This window comes from Cherax quadricarinatus, chromosome 65, assembly GCF_038502225.1.
Source record: "Cherax quadricarinatus isolate ZL_2023a chromosome 65, ASM3850222v1, whole genome shotgun sequence".
Lineage (NCBI taxonomy): Eukaryota > Metazoa > Arthropoda > Malacostraca > Decapoda > Parastacidae > Cherax > Cherax quadricarinatus.
In genome coordinates, this window is record NC_091356.1 from 14527223 (window position 1) to 14544810 (window position 17588).

The 17588-nt window shown below is 45.5% G+C and overlaps 1 protein-coding gene across 8 annotated transcripts in view; it reads left to right on the plus strand.

The window, feature by feature from the left end:
• Nucleotides 1–17588, plus strand: part of LOC128700550 (transformer-2 protein homolog alpha) — a 153504-nt gene that overhangs the window by 73650 nt on the left and 62266 nt on the right. For all 8 annotated transcript variants that reach the window (XR_008408778.2, XR_008408779.2, XM_053793823.2 and 5 more), the window contains exon 5: nt 6856–7031. Coding sequence is in view for 6 of the 8 variants with exons in the window: in XM_053793823.2 (XP_053649798.1) it covers nt 6856–7031 (176 nt within the window). In the remaining 2 variants the exon portion in view is untranslated. The remainder of the gene's footprint in view (nt 1–6855; nt 7032–17588) is intronic.

The following is a 17588-nucleotide window of genomic DNA, read 5'->3' on the forward strand; positions in this document are numbered from 1 at the left end:
TTAGAGCAAAGGATGGGGTAGCAGTAATGTTAAATGATCAGTTATGGAAGGAGAAAAGAGAATATGAATGTGTAAATTCGAGAATTATGTGGATTAAAGTAAAGGTTGGATGCGAGAAGTGGGTCATAATAAGCGTGTATGCACCTGGAGAAAAGAGGAATGCAGAGGAGAGGGAGAGATTTTGGGAGATGTTAAGTGAATGTATAGGAGCCTTTGAACCAAGTGAGAGAGTAATTGTGGTAGGGGACCTGAATGCTAAAGTAGGAGAAACTTTTAGAGAGGGTGTGGTAGGTAAGTTTGGGGTGCCAGGTGTAAATGATAATGGGAGCCCTTTGATTGAACTTTGTATAGAAAGGGGTTTAGTTATAGGTAATACATATTTTAAGAAAAAGAGGATAAATAAGTATACAAGATATGATGTAGGGCAAAATGACAGTAGTTTGTTGGATTATGTATTGGTAGATAAAAGACTGTTGAGTAGACTTCAGGATGTATATGTTTATAGATGGGCCACAGATATATCAGATCACTTTCTAGTTGTAGCTACACTGAGAGTAAAAGGTAGATGGGATACAAGGAGAATAGAAGCATCAGGGAAGAGAGTGGTGAAGGTTTATAAACTAAAAGAGGAGGCAGTTAGGGTAAGATATAAACAGCTATTGGAGGATAGAGGGGCTAATGAGAGCATAGGCAATGGGGTCGAAGAGGTATGGGGTAGGTTTAAAAATGTAGTGTTAGTGTTCAGCAGAAGTTTGTGGTTACAGGAAAGTGGGTGCAGGAGGGAAGAGGAGTGATTGGTGGAATGATGATGTAAAGAGAGTAGTAAGGGAGAAAAAGTTAGCATATGAGAAGTTTTTACAAAGTAGAAGTGATGCAAGGAGGGAAGAGTATATGGAGAAAAAGAGAGGGGTTAAGAGAGTGGTGAAGCAATGTAAAAAGAGAGCAAATGAGAGAGTGGGTGAGATGTTATCAACAAATTTTGTTGAAAATAAGAAAAAGTTTTGGAGTGAGATTAACAAGTTAAGAAAGCCTAGAGAACAAATGGATTTGTCAGTTAAAAATAGGAGAGGACAGTTATTAAATGGAGAGTTAGAGGTATTGGGAAGATGGAGGGAATATTTTGAGGAATTGTTAAATGTTGATGAAGATAGGGAAGCTGTGATTTCGTGTATAGGGCAAGGAGGAATAACATCTTGTAGGAGTGAGGAAGAGCCAGTTGTGAGTGTGGGAGAAGTTCGTGAGGCAGTAGGTAAAATGAAAGGGGGTAAGGCAGCCGGGATTGATGGGATAAAGATAGAAATGTTAAAAGCAGGTGGGGATATAGTTTTGGAGTGGTTGGTGCAATTATTTAATAAATGTATGGAAGAGGGTAAGGTACCTAGGGATTGGCAGAGAGCATGCATAGTTCCTTTGTTTAAAGGCAAAGGGGATAAAAGAGAGTGCAAAAATTATAGGGGGATAAGTCTGTTGAGTATACCTGGTAAAGTGTATGGTAGAGTTATAATTGAAAGAATTAAGAGTAAGACGGAGAATAGGATAGCAGATGAACAAGGAGGCTTTAGGAAAGGTAGGGGGTGTGTGGACCAGGTGTTTACAGTGAAACATATAAGTGAACAGTATTTAGATAAGGCTAAAGAGGTCTTTGTGGCATTTATGGATTTGGAAAAGGCGTATGACAGGGTGGATAGGGGGGCAATGTGGCAGATGTTGTAAGTGTATGGTGTAGGAGGTAGGTTACTGAAAACAGTGAAGAGTTTTTACGAGGATAGTGAGGCTCAAGTTAGAGTATGTAGGAAAGAGGGAAATTTTTTCCCAGTAAAAGTAGGCCTTAGACAAGGATGTGTGATGTCACCGTGGTTGTTTAATATATTTATAGATGGGGTTGTAAGAGAAGTAAATACGAGGGTCTTGGCAAGAGGCATGGAGTTAAAAGATAAAGAATCACACACAAAGTGGGAGTTGTCACAGCTGCTCTTTGCTGATGACACTGTGCTCTTGGGAGATTCTGAAGAGAAGTTGCAGAGATTGGTGGATGAATTTGGTAGGGTGTGCAAAAGAAGAAAATTAAAGGTGAATACAGGAAAGAGTAAGGTTATGAGGATAAAAAGATTAGGTGATGAAAGATTGGATATCAGATTGGAGGGAGAGAGTATGGAGGAGGTGAACATATTCAGATATTTGGGAGTGGACGTGTCAGCGGATGGGTCTATGAAAGAAGAGGTGAATCATAGAATTGATGAGGGAAAAAGAGTGAGTGGTGCACTTAGGAGTCTGTGGAGACAAAGAACTTTGTCCTTGGAGGCAAAGAGGGGAATGTATGAGAGTATAGTTTTACCAACGCTCTTATATGGGTGTGAAGCATGGGTGATGAATGTTGCAGCGAGGAGAAGGCTGGAGGCAGTGGAGATGTCATGTCTGAGGGCAATGTGTGGTGTGAATATAATGCAGAGAATTCGTAGTTTGGAAGTTAGGAGGAGGTGCGGGATTACCAAAACTGTTGTCCAGAGGGCTGAGGAAGGGTTGTTGAGGTGGTTCGGACATGTAGAGAGAATGGAGCGAAACAGAATGACTACAAGAGTGTATCAGTCTGTAGTGGAAGGAAGGCGGGGTAGGGGTCGGCCTAGGAAAGGTTGGAGGGAGGGGGTAAAGGAGGTTTTGTGTGCGAGGGGCTTGGACTTCCAGCAGGCATGCGTGAGCGTGTTTGATAGGAGTGAATGGAGACAAATGGTTTTTAATACTTGACGTGCTGTTGGAGTGTGAGCAAAGTAACATTTATGAAGGGATTCAGGGAAACCGGCAGGCCGGACTTGAGTCCTGGAGATGGGAAGTACAGTGCCTGCACTCTGAAGGAGGGGTGTTAATGTTGCAGTTTAAAAACTGTAGTGTAAAGCACCCTTCTGGCAAGACAGTGATGGAGTGATTGATGGTGAAAGTTTTTCTTTTTCGGGCCACCCTGCCTTGGTGGGAATCGGCCAGTGTGATAATAATAATAAAAAAAAAATAGTGTACAATTATTTTTATTAACACACTGGCCGATTCCCACCAAGGCAGGGTGGCCCGAAAAAGAAAAACTTTTACCATCATTCACTCCATCACTGTCTTGCCAGAAGGGTGCTTTACACTACAGTTTTTAAACTGCAACATTAACACCCCTCCTTCAGAGTGCAGGCACTGTACTTCCCATCTCCAGGACTCAAGTCCGGCCTGCCGGTTTCCCTGAATCCCTTCATAAATGTTACTTTGCTCACACTCCAACAGCACGTCAAGTATTTAAAACCATTTGTCTCCATTCACTCCTATCAAACACGCTCACGCATGCCTGCTGGAAGTCCAAGCCCCTCGCACACAAAACCACCTTTACCCCCTCCCTCCAACCTTTCCTAGGCCGACCCCTACCCCGCCTTCCTTCCACTACAGACTGACACACTCTTGAAGTCACTCTGTTTCGCTCCATTCTCTCTACATGTCCGAACCACCTCAACAACCCTTCCTCAGCCCTCTGGACAACAGTTTTGGTAATCCCGCACCTCCTCCTAACTTCCAAACTACGAATTCTCTGCATTATATTCACACCACACATTGCCCTCAGACATGACATCTCCACTGCCTCCAGCCTTCTCCTCACTGCAACATTCATCACCCATGCTTCACACCCATATAAGAGCGTTGGTAAAAGTGTACTCTCATACATCCCCCCCTTTGCCTCCAAGGACAAAGTTCTTTGTCTCCACAGACTCCTAAGTGCACCACTCACCCTTTTCCCCTCATCAATTCTATGATTCACCTCATCTTTCATAGACCTATCCGCTGACACGTCCACAATTATGTATTAATAAATTTAAATAAACATATGTAATAACATTTTTACTTACTATAATTGAAGATTGGTGATGGCATCTGGAAGATTGGGAGGAGGAGAGAGGGAGTTGGGGTTAGTGTTTGGAACGGGAATCCCCCTCCATAAGGACTTTAGGTATCAATGCTCTCCGCTCTGCACAGGACGTGGACAAAGTGGGCTCGTGGACAGGTCTGGTACCCGGCGGTTTGAAAATAGGGGCGAGTTCGATAATAAGGACAAAATTGGTTTGAAAAAAGCTTTCGATTTTTGAAGAGTTCGTTAAGCGATATGTTCGAAATTTGAGGTTCCACATTAAAGCCAAAGCACTACAAGATCCTTAAATGTCACTCCACTGTTGACAGTGCAGCAGTGGAGTGGCACTCGTCTTACACCATGCTTCAAGGAGTTTCATATATACTACCACATTTTCATATAGTCGGACTTGAGTCCTGGAAATGGGAAGTACAATGCCTGCACTTTAAAGGAGGGGTTTGGGATATTGGCGGTTTGGAGGGATATGTTGTGTATCTCTATACGTATATGCTTCTAAACTGTTGTATTCTGAGCACCTCTGCAAAAGCAGTGATAATGTGTGAGTGTGGTGAAAGTGTTGAATGATGATGAAAGTATTTTCTTTTTGGGGATTTTCTTTCTTTTTTTTTGGGTCACCCTGCCTCGGTGGGAGACGGCCGACTTGTTGAAAAAAAAAAAAAAATTCAAAACATTTCTCTGACCTATTAATACATGCTATGTATATATTTCTAGACAATAGTATGTGTTTGTAGGTATTTGAGTACTATTTCAGTACCTAATATTAGTGTCAGAACAAAGATTGGCTATGGAATCACAAGAACTACTACAAATTGTAATTGTCAGAACATAAAAATTATGTAATGAAAAAAAGAAAGTATATCGCCAACACTTCTGTAAGTGGCAGCACTTTGTTGCCGTCAGGTGAGCAACAAGCGCCGACTTTGCGGCCTTATCTCTGTAAGTACTGATTAAAAAATTTATTTTTTTTATTCTGTTAAAAATGTCCTTGATTCAATTTTTTTCCAAAATATTCGGAGTGCTGGGTGAGAGAACATAGATCTACGTTTGGACATAATGGGTTAAGCTAATACCATTGCTCCTTTTGACCAGATTCCTAGCTATTTTACTAGTATGTCTTCCCTTCTGTTGAATGTGCACAAAAAACCACCCATTCAACTATTTCAACTACCCTACAAAGCGCTTGGAAGTCAGTACCTTGGCCAGTTTTACACAATTTAAAAAATTACCAATTTAAAAATAGTCCATTGTAGACATTCCTGGCACTAAAACATTTCCTCTGTTCATTAATCATGTGTCTGCTATATTACACTTGCCATCCATGTTTGAATTTATGATGACACAAAAATAAAGATTTACTCTTTCATGGATAATAAAATATAACCAGGAATGATTTGTCATAGTTTATGGTGTCCTAATTACTGAATCAGTTTTATTAAAAACCCTAAGTTTTTTTTTTTTTCTGAAATATCTGAGACAATATCTCATTTACTATATTAAATGGTAATTGCAGTAAGTGTAATGTTTTTCTCATCATGCTCTCCATAGAGCAGGATTTTTTTTATGTACACACTTCCTATACAGAATCAGTATCATATCTAGGCCACAATTTACCACTTAAAGCTTATCTGAGTGAGCCGAGTGCATGATGTAGAACTTTGCTAGGGACCCTGGCCTCAGTGATATAGTTCTGTGTGATGGCCACTGAAAGGTTAATTTAGTGTTATTGCCTACGTGGCAGTTACTGATTGTGAAATTTTGTTTTGTTGATTTCACTTTCACAGTAAACTGGCTAGAGTTTTGTAAACTAAACTTTGGATGATTAAAGTACTTTATTGTACAGTGGACCCCTGAATTTCATGATTAATCCTTTTCAGAGTCCACTGAAAGGCAAAATTCACGATTGGTGATTCTATTTTCCCTATGAGAAATAATGGAAATCCAATTAATCTGTTCCAGACGAAAAGTTTTAAGAAAAAAGATTTTTTTTTTCATTAAATATAGATATACAGTACTTACAGAAAACAATAAAACAGTGGGACATAAAGTATAAAACAATAATGGCATCACACTTACCTTTATTGAAGACTCTTGTTGGTGTATGAATAAAATGTCATTACATACGTATGTTAAGAATTGTGGCGGTGGCAGGAGTGTCTTCGGAGACTGGACAAGAAAGTCCTTCAATATGACTAATATCAACTCTGCAGCTTAATTATCTATGACAACTTGTCTAATATGACATAATAAACAATATTAATAACAGAAACATGACAAATACCTTATAATGAATAAAATGTGTCATTACATAGGTCATAAGTGCTGTTGTGGTGTTGGGTGTAACAGGGCCACTGAAAGATAAGCCTTACATAATGGTGGTGAATGGCGGTAGCAGAGACGGCAGTGTTAGTCAGTCGCCCTATATACCTCGCACATCAATGGAGGAGTTAAGTTTCATGTTGTCATTTTTCTATCTATTAATGGCTTAACTTACTTGCTACACTGTTAATGCTACACTTCATCGCTGGCTGGCACTATAGCCTTTATCGACTCCTGCTGCTTTAGTATTGTAACATATCGTAAAATCACTGAAGAAGGCACATTCTTCCGTCTCTGGCTTATTTAGCAGTTGCAAGCACAAAAACGGATGGAATATATCTTATGAACACGTGAGGTGATGGTCATTCGCCTATAAACAATGGCACACTGGTGTGGGAGGGAGGCTGGCTTTGTTTGCAGGCTGACGCTGGGAGATGGGTCAGACACATACCTTACCGCTGCTGAATCACAAATAAAATCATGAACCGTGAGTATTTTTTGCCGAAAAAATTCACTGAAAGGCGAAATTTACGATACACGATGCCGCTGAAACTCGGGGGTCCACTATAATTAGCTTTTATTAAATTGCTTCATAACAGAAGTCAATGCATAGTAACAATATTAACCAGAATTCATCATTTTACCAGACTGGAAAATCACGAGGATTTGCATTTGTGTACTTTGAATCGATAAAGGATGCAGCTGAAGCGAAGGACGAATGCTCTGGCATGGAAATTGATGGCCGAAGGATCAGAGTAGATTTTTCTATCACGAAGAGACCTCACACACCTACACCAGGCATTTACATGGGTCGGCCCACCACGTAAGGTTTTTTATTCCCGTTCTTAATGTATCAAGTGAAGTACTTAATTTTGTGATTAAATTGGTTTGTATACTAATTGTAACTATTTTCTTTATTCTTTATAACAGTGTTAACAAAAATTCATATTTTTATAATGAAATTTGCAAAACTGTTAATAGTAAAAAATAAACATTGAATTATTAATTACATAATGAGCTCTGCAACATTGTCGTTTAATATTAAGTAAGATTTTTCATTCATCACTTCTGTTAATACCATTTTGTATACATCTTTCCCTTTCCTGAGGTTTTTTAGTAACTATTTCTTTATTAATTATAAAGGTTCTCCAGGTCTTGCTGCAGCCTTCTTCAATCATTGTATTCTGTGTTTTAACGCATTTCTAAGTTTACTTCAGGAATGGAGCTACAGTAGTTGAGCCAGTGAGATAATTTCTTATGCTTGTACTTTTTTTTTTGTTCCTACCTTGGCCCTATGATTCAGTAGGAAGGGGTTTTTTTTTTTTTTTAATACTGGTCATCTCCCTCTGAGGCAGTGACCTGAAAAAGAAACAATTTTTTTTTCACTTAATTATTTACACAGGAGAAGGGGTTACTAGCCTCTTGCTCCTGGCATTTTAGTCTTCTTTTACGATACGCATGGTTTGTTGAGGAAGGATTCTTCTTCACTTCCCCATGGAGAACTTTTTTATTTTAGTATTCGTATTTTTTTCTCAGGATTTGTTTTCCAGACACTTTATTCTGTTTAAATCTGTCCCTGTCCAGTATATATTAAGCTCAGGCATCAACACATTGATAAATTTAACATCTTTAAGTGCCCTGTTGTTCATACAGTATTTCTGAAAGTGCAATCTTTAATGAGTGCTATTTATGGTTGCTTCTTTGGCATAGATGGCCACATTTTTTATTGTTTAGCCATTCAAACTGCCCTCTGTATCCTTTTATTTTCAAAGTACATATTCCCCATTTTCCCCCTTTACTTTCCCTCCATTTTAGAGCTAAATAACTCTCAATGGTTGAACATTTTTATGAATAATAATTGCAATTAGTATTAGTATTATACTGTAGTAAATCTGTCTTGCTGGAAGTTTGCCAGCACCATAGATCAGATAGCCCTCCAAACTGTAACACCTTCATCCTACCTTTAGAGTGGATGTACTGTAGATTGCTCTGAATCCTGTCATATGTTACCTTGCTTAAACTCCAGCAGAATGTCAGGTCACAAAAACCACTTGATTCCACTCTGACCTAAGGCATTCACACAGATCTGTTGGGTGTTCAAGCTCTTAGTACTTAAAATCTCCTATACTCCCTCCAGCCCTTGCTGGGACAACCCCGTAACCATAATTCCACCCCAGATTTATATTCTCTTAATCATCCTATTTTGGCTTATCCTCTTAAATGCCCAGACCACCTTAGCAAACCCTCCTTAGACCTCTGAATTGTGCTTTTGGTAACTCCACAGTCTAATCTCCATGCTTCTAATTCTCTGCATAATATTAATATAACTCATCATCCTCCTCACTGCAGTGTTTAAAATCCATTCTTCAGGCCCATGTAAATGTTGGCACTGCTGTACTTTGGTACTAGTGGGTATTGCCAAATTTTGATTGTATTTTTGGCGAGTGGTGCATTGAGGTATATGTGGAGACAAAAAACATTATCAATGGAGGCAAAGGGAATGTATGAAAGTATAGTGGTACCAACACTCTTATATGGGTGTGAAGCTTGGGTTGTAAATGCTGCAGCGAGGAGGCGGTTGAAGGCAGGGGAGATGTCCTAAGGGCAATGTGTGGTGTAAATATTATGTAGATTATTCGAAGTATGGAAATTAGGAGGTGTGGAGTTAATAAAAGTATTAGTCAAAGGGCTGAAGAGGGATTGTTGAGGTGGTTTGGTCATTTAGAGAGAATGGATCAAAGTAGAACGGGATGGAGAGCGTATAAATTTGTAGGGGAAGGAAGGCGGGTTAGGGGTCATCCTCGAAAAGGTTGAAGGGAGGGGGGTAAAGGAGGTTTTGTGGGTGAAGGACTTGGACTTCCAGCAAGCATGCATGAGCGTGTTAGATAGGAGTGAATGGAGATGAATGGTTTTTGGGACCTGATGAGCTGTTGGAGTGTGAGCAGGGTAATATTTAGTGAAGGGATTCAGGGAAACCTGTTATTTTTATGTAGCCAGACTTGAGTTCTGGAAATGGGAAGTACAATGCCTGCACTTTAAAGGAGGGGTTTGGGATATTGGCAGTTTGGAGAGATGTGTAATAGGACGGTATATATAAAATTGGGGCCCTGATATTATATTCTATACGGAGTTTTATAATGTTTCAGGTCACTTTTTATATTGTATCTTTATAATGCTTCTAAACTGTTTTATCTGGGCACCTCTGCAAAAACAGTGATTATGTATGAGTGAGGTGAAAGTGTTGAATGATGATGAAAGTATTTTCATTTTGGGGATTTTCTTTCTTTTTGGGTCACCCTCCCTAGGTGGGAGATGGCCAACTTGTTGAATTTTTTTTTTTTTTGTTAACAATCGGCCATCTCCCACCGAGGCAGGGTGACCCAAAAAAGAAAGAAAAATCCCCAAAAAGAAAATACCTTCATCATCATTCAACACTTTCACCTCACTCACACATTATCACTGTTTTTGCAGCGGTGCTCAGGACACAACAGTTTAGAAGCATATACGTATAAAGATACACAACATATCCCTCCAAACCGATATCCCGAACCCCTCCTTTTGAGTGCAGGCAAAAAATTAGTAGCTGCCTAAATATGAGTACTGGTGTTGGTGGGTATTAGCCAGTTTTGGTGATATCAGTATTGGTACCAGTATTGATGGGCATTAGCTAAGCTTGATGGTATTCGTATTAGTATCGACAAATAATTTGGTATTTCCCCATCCCTGTTTGGTACAGTCTTTACTTTGGCTAAAGAGAGTGGGTCACCTGGAGCTGGAAATACAAAAATGTAAGACTGTGTACAAGATGGAGAGAGTGATCCTGGTATTGAAGAAACAGACCTAGACATACAAGAAGAAAAAAAAGTGATGGGGGGGGGGGGAAGCGGATGCTTTGAGGAAAGGTCTCTAAATTACCAGTATTAGTGGTGGTGATACTGATACTGGTACAGGTGCTGCAGATAGTGGGGGGGAGGGGGTTCAGGAAAAACAGCACCAGTAGGGAAGCCAGCCACAAAAAAAAAAAAAAAAAAAAAAAAAAACCTAACAAATAGGAATCAAATCTAAATTCTGTACCTTGGGTATCTGTAGGCATGGAATATCTAGAAAAGGTGGGATGTGCAATTTTGACCATCTAGAAAAATGCCATGACCACATGGCCAAACGAGTATGCATTTATTCTTTTAAATTATTTCGTCCTGAAATGTGTTATTCATCCATCCATGAACGACAACGTTACAACACCACTGTCAGGCATACCAGGTCACACACCTTGGGTAACAAATGAGGGTAGTTACGACCACTAAAGAAAGAAGTCTTAGTGCAAGGAAGAAAAATAGCTGGCAGGAAATGACAAATACGACACCATCTCGGATCACTTCTGGGTTGGAGGCACAGTCATTGCCCCCCCCCTTCCCCTCCAGAACAACAGATATTAGTGCCAGCAAATAAAGCCCTCTTCCATACCGTCATTATGACGACATTCGTATTTGCAGATATGCATGGTCTAAAGCCATTAACAAACAAAATAACTTTCATCAGAGGACTCTTCAGAGTCAAATGCAATGTTTGTGGCCTTCACAGAGACCCACACAAAGGATCACTTTGACAATGAAATATGGATCTCGGGGTACAATTTATTCAGATGCAACAGAAGGATCAGGCAACAAGGGGTTGGGCTGTATATCAGTCACTTATTTGCTTGGAATTACTGAATGCCACAAATGTTGAAATTTTGGCAGTAAAGATTAAAAACCAAAACCATCATTGTGGTTGTATAAAAGCCACCAGATAAAACTTGCCAACAATTCAAGGAACAGTTTTTAAAAGTTGAGTTCTGTCTGGAAAAATCTTCCAACCCCAGCACCAAATACTTTGTTGCTTGGTGATTTCAACTTCAGGCACCTAAAATGGAGGAATGTGGCAAATAATGTCGCACCAGAGATAATCCTAGGAGGCAGCTCATGTGAAAAGTCACATGCATGCACACACGAGAGAACGAGAACGAGAGAGACCGAGAGAGGGGGGAGAGAGACTGAGGGAGAGAGAGAGAGGGACTGAGAAAGAAACCAAGAGTGAGAGAGATGGAGAGTGTGTGAGAGATGGAGAGGGGAGAAGAACAGAGAGGGCGACGAACAGAGAGGGGGGAATGAGAGAGAGGAAGGGGAGAATGAGAGAGAGGAAGGGGGTAACAAGAGAGAGAGAGGGAGAGAGAAAGGGGAGAACGAGAGAGAGAGGAAGGGGAGAACGAGAGAGAGAGGAAGGGGAGAACGAGAGAGAGAAAGAGAGAGAGAGGAAGGGGAGAACGAGAGAGAGAAAGAGAGAGAGAGAGAGAGGAAGGGGAGAACGAGAGAGAGAGAGAGAGAGAGAGAGAGAGAGGAAGGGGTGAACGAGAGAGAGAGGAAGGGGAGAACGAGAGAGAGAGAGAGAGAGGAAGGGGAGAACGAGAGAGAGAGAGGAAGGGGAGAATGAGAGAGAGAGGAAGGGGAGAACAAGAGAGAGAGAGAGGAAGGGGAGAACGAGAGAGAGAGGAAGGGGAGAACGAGAGAGAGAGAGAGGAAGGGGAGAACGAGAGAGAGAGGGAGGAAGGGGAGAACGAGAGAGAGAGAGAGAGGAAGGGGAGAATGAGAGAGAGAGGAAGGGGAGAACGAGAGAGAGAGGAAGGGGAGAACGAGAGAGAGAGAGGAAGGGGAGAACGAGAGAGAGAGAGGAAGGGGAGAACGAGAGAGAGAGAGAGGAAGGGGAGAACGAGAGAGAGAGAGAGGAAGGGGAGAACGAGAGAGAGAGGGAGGAAGGGGAGAACGAGAGAGAGAGGGAGGAAGGGGAGAACGAGAGAGAGAGGGAGGAAGGGGAGAACGAGAGAGAGAGGGAGGAAGGGGAGAACGAGAGAGAGAGGGAGGAAGGGGAGAACGAGAGAGAGAGGGAGGAAGGGGAGAACGAGAGAGAGAGAGAGGAAGGGGAGAACGAGAGAGAGGAGAGAGAGAGAGGAAGGGGAGAACGAGAGAGAGAGAGAGGAAGGGGAGAACGAGAGAGAGAGAGAGAGGAAGGGGAGAACGAGAGAGAGAGAGAGAGAGGAAGGGGAGAACGAGAGAGAGAGAGAGAGAGAGGAAGGGGAGAACGAGAGAGAGAGAGAGGAAGGGGAGAACGAGAGAGAGAGAGAGGGGGAGGAAGAACGAGAGAGAGAGAGGGGGGAGGAAGAACGAGAGAGAGAAATGGGGGAGGAAGAACGAGAGAGAGAGAGAGAGAGGAAGGGGAGAACGAGAGAGAGAGAGAGGAAGGGGAGAACTTGAGAGAGAGAGAGAGAGGAAGGGGAGAACTTGAGAGAGAGAGAGGAAGGGGAGAACGAGAGAGAGAGAGAGGGAAGGGGAGAACGAGAGAGAGAGAGAGGATGGGGAGAACTAGAGAGAGAGAGAGAGGAAGGGGAGAACGAGAGAGAGAGAGAGGAAGGGGAGAAGGAGAGAGAGAGAGGGGAAGGGAGAGAGAGAGAGGGGAGAGAGAGAGGAAGGGGGGAGAAGGAGAGAGAGAGAGGAAGGGGAGAAGGAGAGAGAGAGAGGAAGGGGAGAAGGAGAGAGAGAGAGGAAGGGGAGAAGGAGAGAGAGAGAGGAAGGGGAGAAGGAGAGAGAGAGAGGAAGGGGAGAAGGAGAGAGAGAGAGGAAGGGGAGAAGGAGAGAGAGAGAGGAAGGGGAGAAGGAGAGAGAGAGAGGAAGGGGAGAAGGAGAGAGAGAGAGGAAGGGGAGAAGGAGAGAGAGAGAGGAAGGGGAGAAGGAGAGAGAGAGAGGAAGGGGAGAAGGAGAGAGAGAGAGGAAGGGGAGAAGGAGAGAGAGAGAGGAAGGGGAGAGGAAGACGGGAACGGGGGAGAGAGAGAGGGGAAGGGGAGAAGGAGAGAGAGAGAGGAAGGGGAGAAGGAGAGAGAGAGAGGAAGGGGAGAAGGAGAGAGAGAGAGGAAGGGGAGAAGGAGAGAGAGAGAGGAAGGGGAGAAGGAGAGAGAGAGAGGAAGGGGAGAAGGAGAGAGAGAGAGGAAGGGGGAGAAGGAGAGAGAGAGAGGAAGGGGAGAAGGAGAGAGAGAGAGGAAGGGGAGAAGGAGAGAGAGAGAGGAAGGGGAGAAGGAGAGAGAGAGAGGAAGGAAGGGAGAGAAGAGAGGAAGGGGAGAAGGAGAGAGAGAGAGGAAGGGGAGAAGGAGAGAGAGAGAGAGGAAGGGGAGAAGGAGAGAGAGAGAGGAAGGGGAGAAGGAGAGAGAGAGAGGAAGGGGAGAAGGAGAGAGAGAGAGAGGAAGGGGAGAAGGAGAGAGAGAGAGAGGAAGGGGAGAAGGAGAGAGAGAGAGAGGAAGGGGAGAAGGAGAGAGAGAGAGAGGAAGGGGAGAAGGAGAGAGAGAGAGGAAGGGGAAAAGGAGAGAGAGAGAGGAAGGGGAGAAGGAGAGAGAGGAAGGGGAGAACGAGAGAGAGAGAGGAAGGGGAGAACGAGAGAGAGAGAGGAAGGGGAGAACGAGAGAGAGAGAGGAAGGGGAGAACGAGAGAGAGAGAGAGGAAGGGGAGAACGAGAGAGAGAGAGAGGAAGGGGAGAACGAGAGAGAGAGAGAGGAAGGGGAGAACGAGAGAGAGAGAGGAAGGGGAGAACGAGAGAGAGAGAAGGGGGGAGGAAGAACGAGAGAGAGAGGAAGGGGAGAACTAGAGAGAGAGAGGAAGGGGAGAACTTGAGAGAGAGAGGAAGGGGAGAACTTGAGAGAGAGAGGAAGGGGAGAACTTGAGAGAGAGAGGAAGGGGAGAACTTGAGAGAGAGAGAGAGAGGAAGGGGAGAACTTGAGAGAGAGAGAGGAAGGGGAGAACGAGAGAGAGGAAGGGGAGAACGAGAGAGAGAGAGGAAGGGGAGAACGAGAGAGAGAGAGAGAGGAAGGGGAGAACGAGAGAGAGAGAGGAAGGGGAGAACGAGAGAGAGAGAGAGGAAAGGGAGAAGGAGAGAGAGAGAGGAAGGGGAGAATGAGAGAGAGAGAGGAAGGGGAGAAGGAGAGAGAGAGAGAGAGGAAAGGGAGAAGGAGAGAGAGAGAGAGAGAGGAAGGGGAGAAGGAGAGAGAGGAAGGGGAGAATGAGAGAGAGAGAGAGAGAGAGAGAGAGAGAGGTAGGGGAGAATGAGAGAGAGAGAGAGAGAGAGGAAGGGGAGAAAGAGAGAGAGAGAGGAAGGGGAGAAAGAGAGAGGGAGGAAGGGGAGAAAGAGGGAGAGGAAAGGGAGAAAGAGAGGGAGAGGAAGGGGAGAACGAGAGAGAGAGAGGGAGAGAACGAGAGAGAGGAAGGGGAGAACGAGAGAGGGGAAGAATGAGAGATAGGAGCAAGAGAGAGAGGGGGGAATGAGAGAGTGGGGGACGAGAGAGAGAGTGGGGAACGAGAGAGAGAGAGTGGGGAACGAGAGAGAGTGGGGAACGAGAGAGTGGGGAACGAGAGAGAGAGTGGGGAACGAGAGAGAGAGAGAGAGTGGGGAACGAGAGAGAGAGAGAGTGGGGAACGAGAGAGAGAGAGAGAGAGTGGGGAACGAGAGAGAGAGAGAGAGTGGGGAACGAGAGAGAGAGAGAGTGGGGAACGAGAGAGAGAGAGTGGGGAACGAGAGAGAGAGAGAGTGGGGAACGAGAGAGAGAGAGAGAGAGTGGAACGAGAGAGAGAGTGAGTGGGGAAAGAGAGAGAGAGAGAGTGAGAGTGGGGAATGAGAGAGAGAGAGAGAGAGTGGGGAACGAGAGAGAGAGTGGGGAACGAGAGAGAGAGAGTGTGGAACGAGAGAGAGAGAGAGTGGGGAACGAGAGAGAGAGAGTGGGGAACGAGAGAGAGAGAGTGGGGAACGAGAGAGAGAGAGTGGGGAACGAGAGAGAGAGTGGGGAACGAGAGAGAGAGTGGGGAACGAGAGAGAGAGAGTGGGGAACGAGAGAGAGAGAGTGGGGAACGAGAGAGAGTGGGGAACGAGAGAGAGAGAGAGTGGGGAACGAGAGAGTGGGGAACGAGAGAGAGAGAGAGAGAGTGGGGAACGAGAGAGAGAGAGAGTGGGGAACGAGAGAGAGAGAGTGGGGAACGAGAGAGAGAGTGGGGAACGAGAGAGAGGACAAACTATAAGGTAGTATAGTAATTGAGAGATGATGAGTAATCAGAGGAGAAATTATGAGTGGGAACCAGAGAGAGTGGGGAACGAGAGAGAGTGGGGAACGAGAGAGAGAGAGAGAGGGGAAATGAGAGAGTGGGGAACAGAGAGAGGGGAATGAGAGAGAGAGAGAGTGGGGAATGAGAGAGAGAGAGAGGGGGAATGAGAGAGAGTAGAGAGGGGAATTGAGCAGAGAGAGAGAGAGGGGGAAATGAGAGAGAGAGTGGGGAACGAGAGAGAGTGGGGAACGAGAGAGAGAGTGGGGAACGAGAGAGAGAGTGGGGAACGAGAGAGAGAGTGGGGAACGAGAGAGAGAGTGGGGAACGAGAGAGAGTGGGGAACGAGAGAGAGAGAGAGTGGGGAACGAGAGAGAGAGAGAGTGGGGAACGAGAGAGAGTGGGGAACGAGAGAGAGAGAGGGGGAACGAGAGAGAGAGAGAGGTGAAACGAGAGAGAGGGGGAACGAGAGAGAGAGAGAGGGGGAATGAGAGAGAGAGAGGGAGAGAGAGTGGGGAACGAGAGAGAGTGGGGAACGAGAGAGAGGGGGAACGAGAGAGTGGGGAACGAGAGAGAGAGAGAGTGGGGAACGAGAGAGAGAGAGAGTGGGAACGAGAGAGAGGAACGAGAGAGAGGGGAACGAGAGAGAGAGGGGAACGAGAGGGGGGGAACGAGAGAGAGAGTGGGGAACGAGGAGAGAGAGGGGGAATGAGAGAGAGAGTGGGGAACGAGAGAGAGAGAGGGGAACGAGAGAGAGAGAGTGGGGAATGAGAGAGAGAGGTGGGGAACGAGAGAGAGAGAGTGGGGAACGAGAGAGAGAGTAAGAACGAGAGAGGAGAGTGGGGAACGAGGAGAGAGAGAGGGGAACGGAGAGAGAGGGGGAACGAGAGAGAGTGGGGAATGAGAGAGAGAGAGAGGAACAGAGAGGGATGGGGAACGAGAGAGTGGGGAACGAGAGAGAGAGAGAGAGAGTTGGGAACGAGAGAGAGAGAGAGAGAGAGAGTGGGGAACGAGAGAGAGTGGGGAACGAGAGAGAGTGGGGAACGAGAGAGAGTGGGGAACGAGAGAGAGTGGGGAACGAGAGAGAGTGGGGAACGAGAGAGAGTGGGGAACGAGAGAGTGGGGAACGAGAGAGAGAGAGAGAGTGGGGAACGAGAGAGAGAGAGAGAGAGAGTGGGGAACGAGAGAGAGAGAGATGAAAATTAGAGAGAGAGAGAGAGTGGGGAACGAGAGAGAGAGAGAGAGAGAGTGGGGGAACGAGAGAGAGAGAGAGTGGGGAACGAGAGAGAGAGAGAGAGTGGGGAACGAGAGAGAGAGAGAGAGTGGGGAACGAGAGAGTGGGGAACGAGAGAGAGAGAGTGGGGAACGAGAGAGAGTGGGGAACGAGAGAGAGTGGGGAACGAGAGAGAGTGGGGAACGAGAGAGAGAGAGAGAGTGGGGAACGAGAGAGAGTGGGGAACGAGAGAGTGGGGAACGAGAGAGAGAGAGAGAGAGTGGGGAACGAGAGAGAGAGAGAGAGAGAGTGGGGAACGAGAGAGAGAGAGAGAGAGTGGGGAACGAGAGAGAGAGAGAGAGAGTGGGGAACGAGAGAGAGAGAGAGTGGGGAACGAGAGAGAGAGAGAGAGTGGGGAACGAGAGAGAGAGAGAGAGAGAGTGGGGAACGAGAGAGAGAGAGAGAGAGAGTGGGGAACGAGAGAGAGAGAGAGAGAGAGTGGGGAACGAGAGAGAGAGAGAGAGAGAGGGAACGAGAGAGAGAGAGAGAGAGGGAACGAGAGAGAGAGAGGGAACGAGAGAGAGAGAGACAGAGAGTGGGGAAACGAGAGAGAGTGGGGAACGAGAGAGAGAGAGAGAGAGAGTGGGGAACGAGAGAGAGAGTGGGGAACGAGAGAGAGAGAGAGAGAGTGGAGACAGAGAGAGAGAGAGAGTGGGAACGAGAGAGAGAGAGAGAGAGGGGGAACGAGAGAGAGAGTGGGGAATGAGAGGAGAGAGAGTGGGGAACGAGAGAGAGAGAGTGGGAACGAGAGAGAGAGAGGGGGAACGAGAGAGAGAGTGGGGAACGAGAGAGAGTGTAGAACGAGAGAGAGAGAGAGTGGGGAACGAGAGAGAGAGAGTGGGGATCGAGAGAGTGGGGAACGAGAGTGAGAGAGAGAGAGAGAGAGAGAGAGTGGGGAACGAGAGAGAGGGAGAGAGAGTGGGGAACGAGAGAGAGGGAGAGAGAGTGGGGAACGAGAGAGAGGGAGAGAGAGTGGGGAACGAGAGAGAGGGAGAGAGAG